Here is a 12935-nt window from a genome sequence, read left to right on the forward strand (position 1 = left end):
GAAACGAGCCGTTTTCGATCGGCGATCACGCTGCAATGGAGGATCGCGTTGGAAATATTATTGTTCCAGGCGTTAGTTGGGACCCTCCGCCGTCTCGCACGCACGCTTTGTTTACATGCACTTCCGCGTCAGGGCTTCTACAGCACGAAACGTATAACGCAAGTGGATGGAAGAAATGCAGGCACTCAACGTATAATATTTTAATAAACCTCTGGCACCCAATGTGTTAACATTGTTCCTCTAGTTCATATAGCTTAATGACATTAACTCATCAAAGGCACCACTCACTTCACACTGGGTGTGATTTTTTTTCTTGTTTTTTGGCACTCGCCCGTTCATCAGCGTACAATCACTGAGCAGAGGCGTCTGGTTCAGTGCATGTAAATGTCTTGCTCAGGTCTCTGCTCTATATGTAAAGTGTCTTGAGACAACTTGTTGTGATTTGGCACTATAATAAAATTAAATTGAATTGATAAACAAAGCGCTTTGTCACCCTTAAAAAAAATCGTTCTGTGGACATGGCCGGAACAGGGACAGGGACGGCAGCCCAGGGTTCATGTGGTTAATACTCATACTTTCTCTGGTGTAAATCTTAAATCTTCGCAGATGTGAATGAATGCCAGGATCCGTCCTACTGTAAGAACGGCAAGTGTGTGAACACTCCTGGGTCCTTTCATTGTATCTGCAACCAGCCCCTCACCTTCAGCGCTGCGCTCAAACAGTGTGTCTACGACGGTGCGTAAACATCTGGAAGTAGAAATAATCAGTGGTGGAAAAAGTACTCAAATGTTTTACTTAAGTAGAAGTATCAATACTGCAATGTAGAAGTACTCTGTTACAAGTAAAAGTCCGGAATTCAAAATGTTACTTGAGTGAAAGTACAAAAGTATTGCCATCAAAATATACTTAAAGTACCAAAAGTAAAAGTACTCGAATGTTTGAAAATAGCAGATCTACAAGCTCACAACGCGTCGCTGTGCGACGCGTTGTGAGCTTGTAGTTTGGCTATTTTCAAATAGCCTAGGTATAAAATAAGACTAAAGTGGTTAATATATGTTTTATAATGTAATAATGTATATCTGCAAAGTAATTAGTAACTAAAGTTTTCAAATACTTGTAGTGGAGTAAAAGTACAATATTTGCCCCTGAGATGTAGTGGAATAGAAGTAAAAGTATTGGAAATTGGAAATACTCAAGTAAAGTACAAATACCTCAAAATTGTACTTAAGTACAGTACTTAAGTAAATGTACTTAGTTACTTTCCACCACTGGAAATAATGTACTCTGTTACAAGTAAAAGGCCTCCATTCACAATTCAGAAAGTATTGGCAGCGATTTATTCTTGCAGTACTCATTGTGCAGAATGTCACATTTGACTTTGTTTTCAAAATGTGTCAAAAAAATAGCCAAAGTATAAAATAGGGATTAATGATAATGAAAATCTGCAAAGTAACTAGTAACTAAAGCTGTCATATAATTGTAGGGGAGTAAAAAAGTACAATATTTACCTCATATAGTGTAGTAAAAGTACAATATTTACCTCATATAGTGTAGTAAAAGTATAATATTTACCTCATATAGTGTAGTTAAAGTACAATATTTACCTCATATAGTGTAGTAAAAGTACAATATTTACCTCATATAGTGTAGTAAAAGTATAATATTTACCTCATATAGTGTAGTAAAAGTACAATATTTACCTCATATAGTGTAGTAAAAGTCCAATATTTACCTCATATAGTGTACTAAAAGTCCAATATTCACCTCATATATAGTAGTGTAGTAAAAGAACAATATTTACCTCATATAGTGTAGTAAAAGTACAATATTTACCTCATATAGTGTAGTTAAAGTACAATATTTACCTCATATAGTGTAGTAAAAGTACAATATTTACCTCATATAGTGTAGTAAAAGTATAATATTTACCTCATATAGTGTAGTAAAAGTCCAATATTTACCTCATATAGTGTAGTAAAAGTCCAATATTTACCTCATATAGTGTAGTAAAAGTCCAATATTCACCTCATATATAGTAGTGTAGTAAAAGAACAATATTTACCTCATATAGTGTAGTAAAAGTACAATATTTACCTCATATAGTGTAGTAAAAGTACAATATTTACCTCATATACAGTAGTGTAGTAAAAGAACACTTCTGTGACACGCATGAGCTGATGTTTTAACCACTTGAACCCCAGCCCTCCCTCCCTTATTTTTGGGAGAACATTCTTTGCGAAATTCCCAGATGTACAAGCTCACAAGCTTAGATATACAAGCTCACAAGCTTAGATATACAAGCTCACAAGCTTAGATATACAAGCTCACAAGCTTAGATATACAAGCTCACAAGCTTAGCCAGTGTCGGCAATTTCTTTGGCAAAACATTTTGGAGTGTAGAGCGAAAAACTGGAGGGGGCCCTAGTATACAGCCCTGCGGGACTCCGGTCAAATATATATATACGGTATACGGTACTGGAGGGTTTAAGTGGTTAAAAGTGTTTGAATGCAGGAGGGGTCATTAATGAAAGAAGGGACGTGCAGTATCTCTGCAGGGTTAGAGAGCAGAAGAAAATGACCATTAACGTTGATTATGCATGTTTCTTTTGTTTGTTTTTTCTCTCTCTGTTCCCGTTCTCCGGTGGTCTTGCAGATCGCACGGCGGCCCACAAGGACGTGTGTTTCCTGCAGGTGGACGAGGACCTGAGTATCTGCAGCATGCCCCGTAACGGCCTGGTGGTCACCTACTCTGAGTGCTGCTGTCACTACGGGCGGGGCTGGGGACCCGAGTGTCGCACCTGTCCAGAGAGGAACTCGGGTACGAAGCCAAGAGTTCGCTAATGCGCTAATAGCTTTTAGCTAATGGTGGAAACAATACTGACTGACTAATTCAAGTTGCTATATACATGTACATAGTGTCATGCACCAGTGTTTAACATGGCAAAAGAAGGGAGTCCACACAAGTTGCAAACATTTTAACTTATATTTATTTGACTATAACTTCAGAATTAAAGCAAATAAAAAAAAGGAATCGGATGAGGTGTGAACTAGAAAAAGTGCTCCTCGGAGCACAGGTCTCCGCCAGGTCAGGTAGAATCGGCCACCTGGTGGCGCTATAACAGGCCCACGTGAACATTTTGAAACATTTGGGGCAGAGGTTCGGAATTGGCATCCAGGGAGTGTGTGCGCAAAGTTTCGCTGCGATCAGGCCAACGGTGCCGGAGATTATCTGTACACAGACAGAAGGACGAACGGACAGGGTGCAAAACATACTCTCTCGCCATGCCTTCGGCCTGACGGAGACAATAAGTCAGTAGTCAGTCATGTATGCAACGTGTGAATGTGTGAGTGTTGTATAGAAAGGTGCACAACTAAACCAAAGGGTCTAAACCCACTCAGGCCAGGTGGCACCCAAGACAGGCTCTGGAGAGGATATAGAGAGACTCAAGTTTCAAGGAGAGGACCATATATACTACCCCACACCCATAACCCCAGGTGTACCAAGTTGGCCTTGCGCCACTCTGGCAATCACCAAGGCTGCCGGCTAGCCAGCAGTGAGGCAGAAGGGCCGTCACAATAGCAACATCTAAAATGACACAGATGCCTTACCGGATTGAAGGGTATAACAACTGTGTGTAAGGATCTTAACAGTAGTACAGTTTGGTAAATCATTGTCAGCAGTATTTATGTTGTCCTAACTGGTGTCATGGTGTGTTCTTCATGTCCAGTTCTGTTCAGTCGTCTGTGTGAGATGCACCTGGACACAGAGTCAGACGGAGAGCTGGACCTGCTGGCTGCTTTCGCCAACTACAACCCAGGTACAACCTCCATTTGACCCGTTTGTCAATAATTATTTTCTTTTTACCCCTTTTTCTTAAGCCATTTAATTCCTCCCCACACACATTTGCTGTTGTATCTTACTGACTCACCTCCCAGAGAGGAGGAGCCTCCACAACACTTCCTGCTGACAGGCTCCGCCCCCCCCCAGCCCATAGGTGTACGTGTAGTGACAGTTATCACCCCTCCTCCCCGCCCGGATTCCCTCCCCCTGAACACGGGACAATTATGTTCGTATAGACGCTCGAAAAGCCGGATGCACCGCGATGGACTCAAACCCCTAGCCTCGACGGGCCCTGTTTGTCAACAACGTACAATCTAGCCAATCTAGACAAAACGTTCTCTACTTTCTCTTATCCAGAGAAACGTGTGAAATTAGAGTACGCAGAGTGATGACTAATTTATGCTCCGTCGTATACGACAAATATACAAGCTTACAATCGTATTTAACTTGTTGTTTGTCGACTAGAGTTCACATTTACTCTGATAGCCAAGTCACATCTGCTAAATGCCTAAAATGTAAATTGTACTATACCGCATTCTTCCAAAACATCACCTACTGTGTATCTCTCTCTCTCTCTCTCTCTCTCTCTCTCTCTCTCTCTCTCTCTCTCTCCCCCCCCCCCCCCCCCCCCTCTAGGAGACAGTTCAGAGGAGGACTCAGATGAGTGTAGTTGTACCAACGGTCGCTGTGTGTTGTCCTACCTGGGCAGGATGTGTGAGTGTAACCCAGGCTTCAGACTGGACCACTCTCGAACCCGCTGTACAGGTAGGCCTACACCATTCACCTTACTGACAGCTTGTTTACACTCTGGATTTAACAGTGTAGACGGTAGGAAACCTCACATGCAAGTTACACTATTAACATCAGTAGAGCTGTATTCAAGACCACCTAAAACAAGACCAAGACAAGACCAAGAGAGCCATGATGTGTGGAAAAAGTACTCAAATGTTTTACTTAAGTAAAAGTATCAATACTGCAATGTAAGTACTCTTTTACAAGTAAAAATGCGAAATTAAAAATGTACTTGAGTAAAAGTACAAATGTATTGGTATCAAAATGTACTTAAAGTACCAAAAGTAAAAGTACTAAAATGTTTGAAAATAGCAGATCTACAAGCTCACAACGCGTCGCGATGCGACGCGTTGTTTTCAAATAGCCTAGGTATAAAATAGGGCTAAAGTGGTTAATGTATGTTTTATAATGTAATAATTTATATCTGCAAAGTAACTAGTAACTAAAGTTTTCAAATAATTGTAGTGGAGTAAAAGTACAATATCTGCCTCTGAGATGTAGTGGAGTAGAAGTAAAAGTATTGGTAATTGGAAATACTTAAAGGAGCATTTCACCCCTGGAAGAAGTTCCAGGGGTGACCACAGGGGGGACCACAGGGGGGACCACAGCGTATCACTGCCTATAACTTCAACTCCCAGAATGCTTTGGTGCCTTGTGGCAGGGGAGGTTCCATGTGGGTGTGATCTCCAACAATAACATCCAAACAGCATGCCAGTGTCGCCATGTCTGCTTATTATAAGCGGCTTCTTTCTAAAATGTAGTTGATATTTGGGCTTGTTTCCAAATGTTTTGATTGTTGTTTAAACCAGTGGTTCTCAAACATGTTCATGTATTTTTCCACAGACCCCCATCTGAAATTATAATTTGTGCCAGGGAGCCCCTAACAAATATGTGTCAAAAATATTCCACATTTTCCCCTTATATGTTTGTATTTGTATGTTTTGTATGTTCGGTTTGTTTGTTAGTAATGTGCTAGTCTTTTCTTTTTTTGTGTATGTTTGTTTTCATGTTCTGAAAAATCCAATAAAAAGTAAATGAAAAAAAAAAAAAAAATCCACATTTTGCACTTTTTCCCCCTCAAGATTTTTTTGTAAATAGCAGATCTACAAGCTCACAATGGGTCGCGAAGCGTTGTGAGCTTGTAGATCGGCAATTTTCAAATATATAATATCCCATGTCTAGGTAAAGTGCTCTTGCCCTAGTTATCTTCTTTTGGGCTTGTTTTCATAGACCTGGCTGCTTATTTCTCTCACAATATCTGGCAACACTGGCTGTACTCGCGCACGTTCATCTAGTTACATATATGTCCAAGGATTCGTTAGTGATGTCATATCACTGGGACATCCTTGGTATCTTTCTGGTGTTCTACTTCCGTGTCGCATAGTATTGACATCACTGTCGAATCCTTGGTATTATGATCCTAGCCTTTGCGACGGTGTTTGTTTACCAGCGCTGCCACTCCACGCTGTATTTTTTTTTCAAGCTTGCGCTTATGAAACACTACACAGGATTATTATTTCATGTCAACATTCAAGTACAACTATAAGAAGATAACTCAGGTAAAGTAATGCCTCACTCTGCAAGGGGGTTTGCCCGCTGGCCGCAGCTAATGGGAGTGGCCGAGTGGCGAAAGAAGGTTGAACAAAGTGTTACGGGGGCTGTCGTTTGGAGCTGGTCTGACTGAGACGCGTCAAGACAACATGTAGTGCGGAAAGGAATGAGACATATCTCTCATGACGCAAATAACGTCACGAAGAATGCGAAGATTACTAGATATCTAAAAACACAGATTATTCACAAAAAAAAACCCAGGATCTTGTTTCTTGACTCCTAAACTTCATTAAAAGACCGAAAACTTCTTCCAGGGGTGAAATGGCCCTTTAAGTAAAGTACAAATACCTTAAGTAAATGTACTTAGTTACTTTCCACCACTGCTGGGAACCCATTTGGTAAAAAGAAAAAGGAGGAAAAAAATTGTGTTTTTCCTTTTGTATTTTCCCCTGGGGGCACTATAAAGAAAAAGATCACATGTATGCACCTGGGACTTATCATCAGTGTTGTAGCCTGGGGTCATCGGGTGTTTCGGGTCTCGCAACAACATAGACCCTCGCCCAGGTGGACCCTGTTCTACCATGCCGTTGAAGGCACAAGGGGGCGGGGCTGGCGGGCTAAGTTAGTGCAGTGAGTGGCAGTTGGGGCAAACGCAGTCCCCACCAATATTATTTACGATTCTGTGCCTATCGGTACATAACTCGGACGGCGCTTAGTCGACTAGCAGACCATCGGCCGGTCGTCACGGGCACTCGCGCCTGGAGGCGCTCGGGCGCGACTCCTCGGCCTCAAGGTCTGCTGAGTCGGCGCGCCTCCGTCATGGTCCAAAACTATACTTTATCAGCGAAAAAAACAGTCTGCGGTTGTTTGAAAAAGTATTGTCCCAAGCGGGAGTCGACCTTAGACTCCTAGAGCTGGTGGATCGGTAGTCCAATGATTAGCGAGGTGCGCCACTGAGGCCGGTGCTGAAATTGGGTATTCGGGTTGTATTAGAATGTGACGTCCTAACTCTTCTATTGTAGAGGAAAGAAGTCCCCGCCCGCGTGCCCGCCCAATAGCCTCGCCCCGAAGGCATGGTAGGCATGGTAGGCATGGTAGAAAAGGGTTCGCGCCCAGGTGACCCAGCCAGGGTTGATCAAGCCCCGACTTACGTCCCAGTAGCTACCCACGGTCAGTCCTCTTAGGGAAAGACAGGGCCCCTCAGTCCGCTTCTCCGGAACTACTCTGCCGGGACCGGGGGAGGCTCTGGCACGTGGAGGGACTAGGCTCACCAGGTCCAGGACCTGAGCGTTGCACCAGACTCCCCCGGATCCAAACATTTCCTTCTGGCGTGATGGTTCCTGGGGCCGTGGTGGTACTGCAGGCTCCACTTGCGGCCGTAAAACAAAAATTTAATGAAATCCTCCCTGACATCTCTTCATGTTTCCTGTCCTTGCAGATATTGACGAGTGTGCAGAACCAGGACTCCGCATCAATCCGTGCAAGAACGCCCGCTGTGTCAACACCATGGGCTCCTTCAAGTGCTACTGCAAGCACGGCTTTGTGGCCGCACGACGTCCCAACATGTGTGTCCGCCCCAGAACCCGATAGCACCCCCCTACTCCCCCGCCCCCCCCCCCCCCCCCTCACACGCCGGCCCAACATGTGTGTCCGCCCCAGAACCGACCCCCTCACCCCCTGCATGGCAGCCCAACCTGTGTGCCTAAGCCCCATCCCATCCCAGAGCCCAATAAACCCCCTCCACCCCCACCCCCAGCCCCAGCCCCCGCACATGGCGGCCAATTTTGTGTGTCGGTCCCAGAGCCCGATATCCCTCCGTTCACCCCCCCCCCTCCCCCCCATCTGTCCAACAGACACTCAAAAAGACACACACGTTTTGTCTCCTCGGTAACACTTGCAATTGCGGGCCTGTGTGTGTGTGTGTGTGTGTGTGTGTGTGCACGTGCGTGTGTGTGTGCGTGCATGTGTGTGTGTGTGTGTGCGTGTGCGTGTGCGTGTGCGTGTGCGTGTGCGTGTGTGTGGCCAACTCTCAAGCCTAAAGCGTACGGTATCCCTGAAACGTGGTTTCTTGGTGGGAGCCGTATCATTCAAAATGGCCCGTTTGCGATGATGTAAAAAATGTAATATTTGTCCAGGTCTTTCATTCCCTACAACACATTTAGGCCTGACGTTTGGAAAATAAATCAACACAGACAAAAGGCATAGGTTTTGGTTTGTTACGTCGTTTTTGTAATTAATTTCTTTAAAAACTGTCTTAAACGTGCGTTTTGTGAAGTTGCTGAGTCAGGTCCGTATCTTATTGATCTTCAGTCCCTAATTGTCAATGTTTCTGTCATTTCAATGAGGAAAGTGAGTGTTGAGGGTGAGTTAGTCTTGGTTGCAAACCGTGGTACGCAGCACAAAATGGCGGTGTTGCGCGACACAGCGTGCGGCTAAGCATGACTCAGTCTTTAGAGGGAATACCACTCAATTTAATACTTCAACTGTGTTTAAAGCATTCTGTCCACAACAGCCCGGATCTCCTGAACATGAACCACTGTCTCCCAACGCCAAACGCCAGAGATCAAACACACATGACATGTCTATAGTCTGGAGTCTGTTGATGTTAATGTCTGTCTGTGACTTTTGTTTTATATATCCAAAGGAATTTTAATATATATATTATCAGTGTTATGAAAAGTAAAAATGTTCCCTAAATTCTCCAGCATTTACAGAACCATCCATAGTTCACTGGCTGCTCAGCCAGCTTCATCTCAAGGGACATCACAGGTTCAAATCTTTGGTCACTATGGCATCTTTACCTGCCAGCTAGATTGCTGTGGTGGAAGAAGTAACTTAAAATATAAATACCACAATGTAAAATGTATCTGTTACAAGTGAATGTCCTGCCTTCAAAATTCTACTTAAGTAAAAGTACAAAAGTATTGTCATCAATACTTACATTATCAACCAACTGTAAAGGTTACCAAAACAGTTACCTCACACTGCCACTTGGGGCCGCCTAAGGACGTGAAGTGTGAGAACTCTCTCCAGTGCAGCTTTGAAATCATTCTGGGCATAATTATGCAGCTAAGCAGCATAATGTAGGTACTATCTGTGCATGTGTGTCTCTCCCAGCAGCAAATTACACTAAAACATTCAAGGTTAAGGTCCTTACACATCGGGAGAGAGATGAATAAACGATCCGAAAATGCATCAGCAAATATTTTGCATATCAAACTATTAATTTGGTCATTTTGATGCCGCCTCATTCATACACGTTCGCGGTCGGTGAGAAATCGTTGCTTTATCATTAGTAAATGTTCGCATTTTGTGTGGATGTACTCCTGACACAAACAGGTTTTTCATTGTCACCGGGGACAGACATGATACTGTAAAAAAAACAATTGCATGCTCGCATGGTACTGTAATATTGTCATAACACAGTGCCCACCAAATGTTATTTATGTTGAACTTTTAAATATAGTGGTATCTTCCTTTATATCCACACTTGTTTTTGCATCATTTTAACGTCTAACTCTGAGTGGACATTCTCTGTCTCGGCAATATCTTTCTATGAACTAATGTTTTTTATAACATGTATCGGTAATTTGTATTTCTTGTACAGTGTGTTCAGTGGAATGTGATTCTTGTTAAAGCCAGTCAATCTGGGAACGCATCTCTGTCATTTTAGATTTCTTTGGCTATTCAAAAATAGCAGATCTACAAGTTCATTGCGCGGCACCGAGTGCCGCACTATGAGCTTGTAGATCTGCAATTTGTGAATAGCTTAAGAAATCTAAAATGACAGAGATGCGTTACCAGACTGAATTGGATAAAGCCATGCCTATGTGCCCCTGTATTGTCTTTGATGTATAGTATTATTGGGAACCCGGAACGTTTTGTTTAATTATTGGACACTTGCACCTAATGTGGATTTTTATGCCCGTCAGAATGGAAAAGGAATGTTTACTAAATGTTTTTGAAGATTGATTCAGGAAGAAAAGAAAATGACATTATTTGACTTTGTTTTTTTTGTTTTTTTGTTTTTGTTTTTATAAAAATGATGCATTTTATCTGTGCATTTACAAAACCAAAGAAGCTCTTGAGAAAGGAATAATTTCAATAAAAGAAGAAAAAAAAGGCCAGGTGTCATCCACTGTGTGTGTTGTTAACTGTCAAACCCAAAGCGTGACACACACATTAACTAGCCTGGCATGGCCAGACTAATATCACTGTGTAATCTGCTGAGGGCAATTCTTTTTTGCAATGGCAGATTTGTCTGGAACCAGGCTACACATAAACCACTTTCAACCTGCTGTCCCTATTTTGGGTCTATTTTCTAAAATGTTCAACAGTGAAAATAGCAGATCTACAAGGTCACAACGTGTCGCATTGCGACGCGTTGTGACCTTGTAGATCTGCTATTTTCACTGTGCAGCACCACATATAAACTTGTGCTTAGGGAAGGGAAGAATATCAAGATCAAATCAATGAAAACAGATCAGATATGTCAAATATTCCTATGATGAGTAGAGTAAAATATTTAACATACCTAATAAGGTGCATGGTTATGTATTGATTGATTGACTGAATACTGTATTAGTCAGAAATGTAAACAGCATGAGGTACAGTCAGACATTAAGACTGAAAGGATAACACAAAAAAAATGTCCTGGACTTGTTTCCATTGTGGTCCATGTATTCAATTCATCAACATAGCATAAAAATAACACTAAAATACATATGTGACTGTTTTTGTCTGGGAGACAGTCATCTCACTGGTGCCCATTCTTCAGGAAAACAGAAAAAAAGATTTTTTTGCAAAAAAAAAAATCTTCAAAAATGAGTTCATCAACAAATATAAAACACTATATATACAACGTAGAAAAAGGGAAAAAGTGAAAGCCACCTCCTTTCTATGAGAAAAGTGAGTTTACCTCAACATGGAGACATTCAGGGTTCTGTGTCCACGCCCCCTATTAACACTCAGGTGTAATCAGTTCACTGATCACCTCTTCCCCTATAAAACATGGTGTCCACGCGTTTAATATGGTTTGGCTGTTTGTGTGTCACTGGCTACTCTGAGCAAGGTAGGCAACTGATTGTTTGCTTTAGAACTTTTTTAATTTAGCCCACTGTTTATGTTAGTTGGTCCTATGTTCCTCAGGCCTTCCTTCTCTGTATCAATACTGATGATGAACTATCAAGAAGCTGTTTGTAGGCCAGATCTTAGGTTCAAACTTCACCAGTAACCGTCCACCTTAGCCCATAGCACTTGACCTAGTTCTGATGACCATGCAGCCTTACCTTGGTCATTTGTTCTTGTGTTTTTGTTACTTGGGCTTGTTTTTCTTGACCACAAGGTTAAAATGTGATTTAGAAAGCATTATTTAGAGTTTTAGACCTATTGGTTAATTGTTCACCTGGTAGTTTGTTTTTTTTAGATTATTATTACAAAAGATACATTAACCATTTGAGCCCTATATACATTTTGGCCATTTGAAAATAGCAGATCTACAAGCTCACCGCGACGCATTGGGAGCTTATAGATCTGCTATTTTTAAAAGATGCTATACTGCTATATTTTAAACTTTTAAACTTGAAATGTGACATTCTTCATAATGAGTACTTTTACTTTTGGTACTTTAAGTACATTTTGATGGCAATACTTTTGTACTTTTACTCAACTACATTTTGAATTCTGGACTTTTACTTGAGTTGGAACGGAGTATTTCTATATTGCGCTATTGATACTTTTACTTAAGTAAAACATTTGGTACTTTTTCCACCACTGGTGCTGACCAACTCAGTCTGGTGGTGTGTCTTCTCTAGACTGAACTGGTCTGGAGGAGTCTCTGGAATGAGGCAGATAACATAGCAACAGATACCAATGACTAATGGACATGTATATCATTGCTGTCAGGTAGAAACCTTGTCCAAAACTGTTACTTTTCAGACATATAAAAACAGTAAAATAACCTGTGTTCCAAATGCTTATTTAGTCTTTTTGCTACTTTTGTGTGACAGTATTAATTTAAAAAGAAACATGAATGTTTAAACGGATACAGGGTTTTGCAGGACAGCAACAATATCTGAGTAATGTTGTGTGTCAACAATGTGATTCTCAGTGACATGTTAGAACTCAGAATGAAATCCATGTAAAAAAGAAAATCACGCCTTTTAAACATTTTAAGATGGAAATGTTGGAATGATGGAAAAGTTTACTAAGGCTAAAGACGGGTGTGAGAGTCCAGCATTAAAGTCCATAAACAGACAAAGGCTCAAACACTGATAGATGAACGTTGAGACTCTTTAGATGCAAAAATATATAATATTTTAATTTCAAAAGTGCAAAAGCTGACACAGTGGACGTTCCGGTCCTCAGACCATCCTCACAGTTCTACATATAAACTGATATCTAATTCAGTCTATGATTCTCTACTTTCACATGACATAAAAATTTAAACGTTGAATAATCCCTGTGACACTCTTGGGCACAACCACAGAATACTGCAACACAACAGGTTCATTATAGTAGAGGCCCTAGGAGGGGTCCACGCGCGACTGCTTATTATTTTGGCATCCATGGGACCTCTACTAAAAAAAGTGGTCCAAAGTGTGTTAAAAAAAAAAAAAAAAAAAAACCTTTGAGACCTGCAGGATTGCTGGCTGGAACGCCGGCGAGACTGTCTTCCGGAGACTGTGGAACGCTCAAATTTAGACATAGCCCAAAGATAGAGATACCATTTGATTCTAGACAACCTCAGGTT

The 12935-nt window shown here is 41.7% G+C and overlaps 1 protein-coding gene across 4 annotated transcripts in view; it reads left to right on the plus strand.

Moving 5' to 3' along the window:
- The window catches only part of ltbp3 (latent transforming growth factor beta binding protein 3), a 111875-nt gene extending 101593 nt beyond the window's left edge, over positions 1-10282 (plus strand). For 3 of the 4 annotated variants that reach the window (XM_080436436.1, XM_080436434.1, XM_080436435.1), the window contains 5 exons: positions 607-735; positions 2654-2818; positions 3729-3818; positions 4478-4606; positions 7623-10282. In XM_080436436.1, coding sequence (XP_080292562.1) covers positions 607-735; positions 2654-2818; positions 3729-3818; positions 4478-4606; positions 7623-7774 — 665 coding nt within the window. In that variant the 3' untranslated portion in view covers positions 7775-10282. The remainder of the gene's footprint in view (positions 1-606; positions 736-2653; positions 2819-3728; positions 3819-4477; positions 4607-7622) is intronic. The other variant, XM_080436437.1, reaches the window with a different exon arrangement.
- The last annotated feature ends 2653 nt before the right edge of the window (positions 10283-12935 follow it).

Source organism: Gymnoscopelus braueri (genome assembly GCF_963280865.1).
Source record: "Gymnoscopelus braueri genome assembly, chromosome: 8".
Lineage (NCBI taxonomy): Eukaryota > Metazoa > Chordata > Actinopteri > Myctophiformes > Myctophidae > Gymnoscopelus > Gymnoscopelus braueri.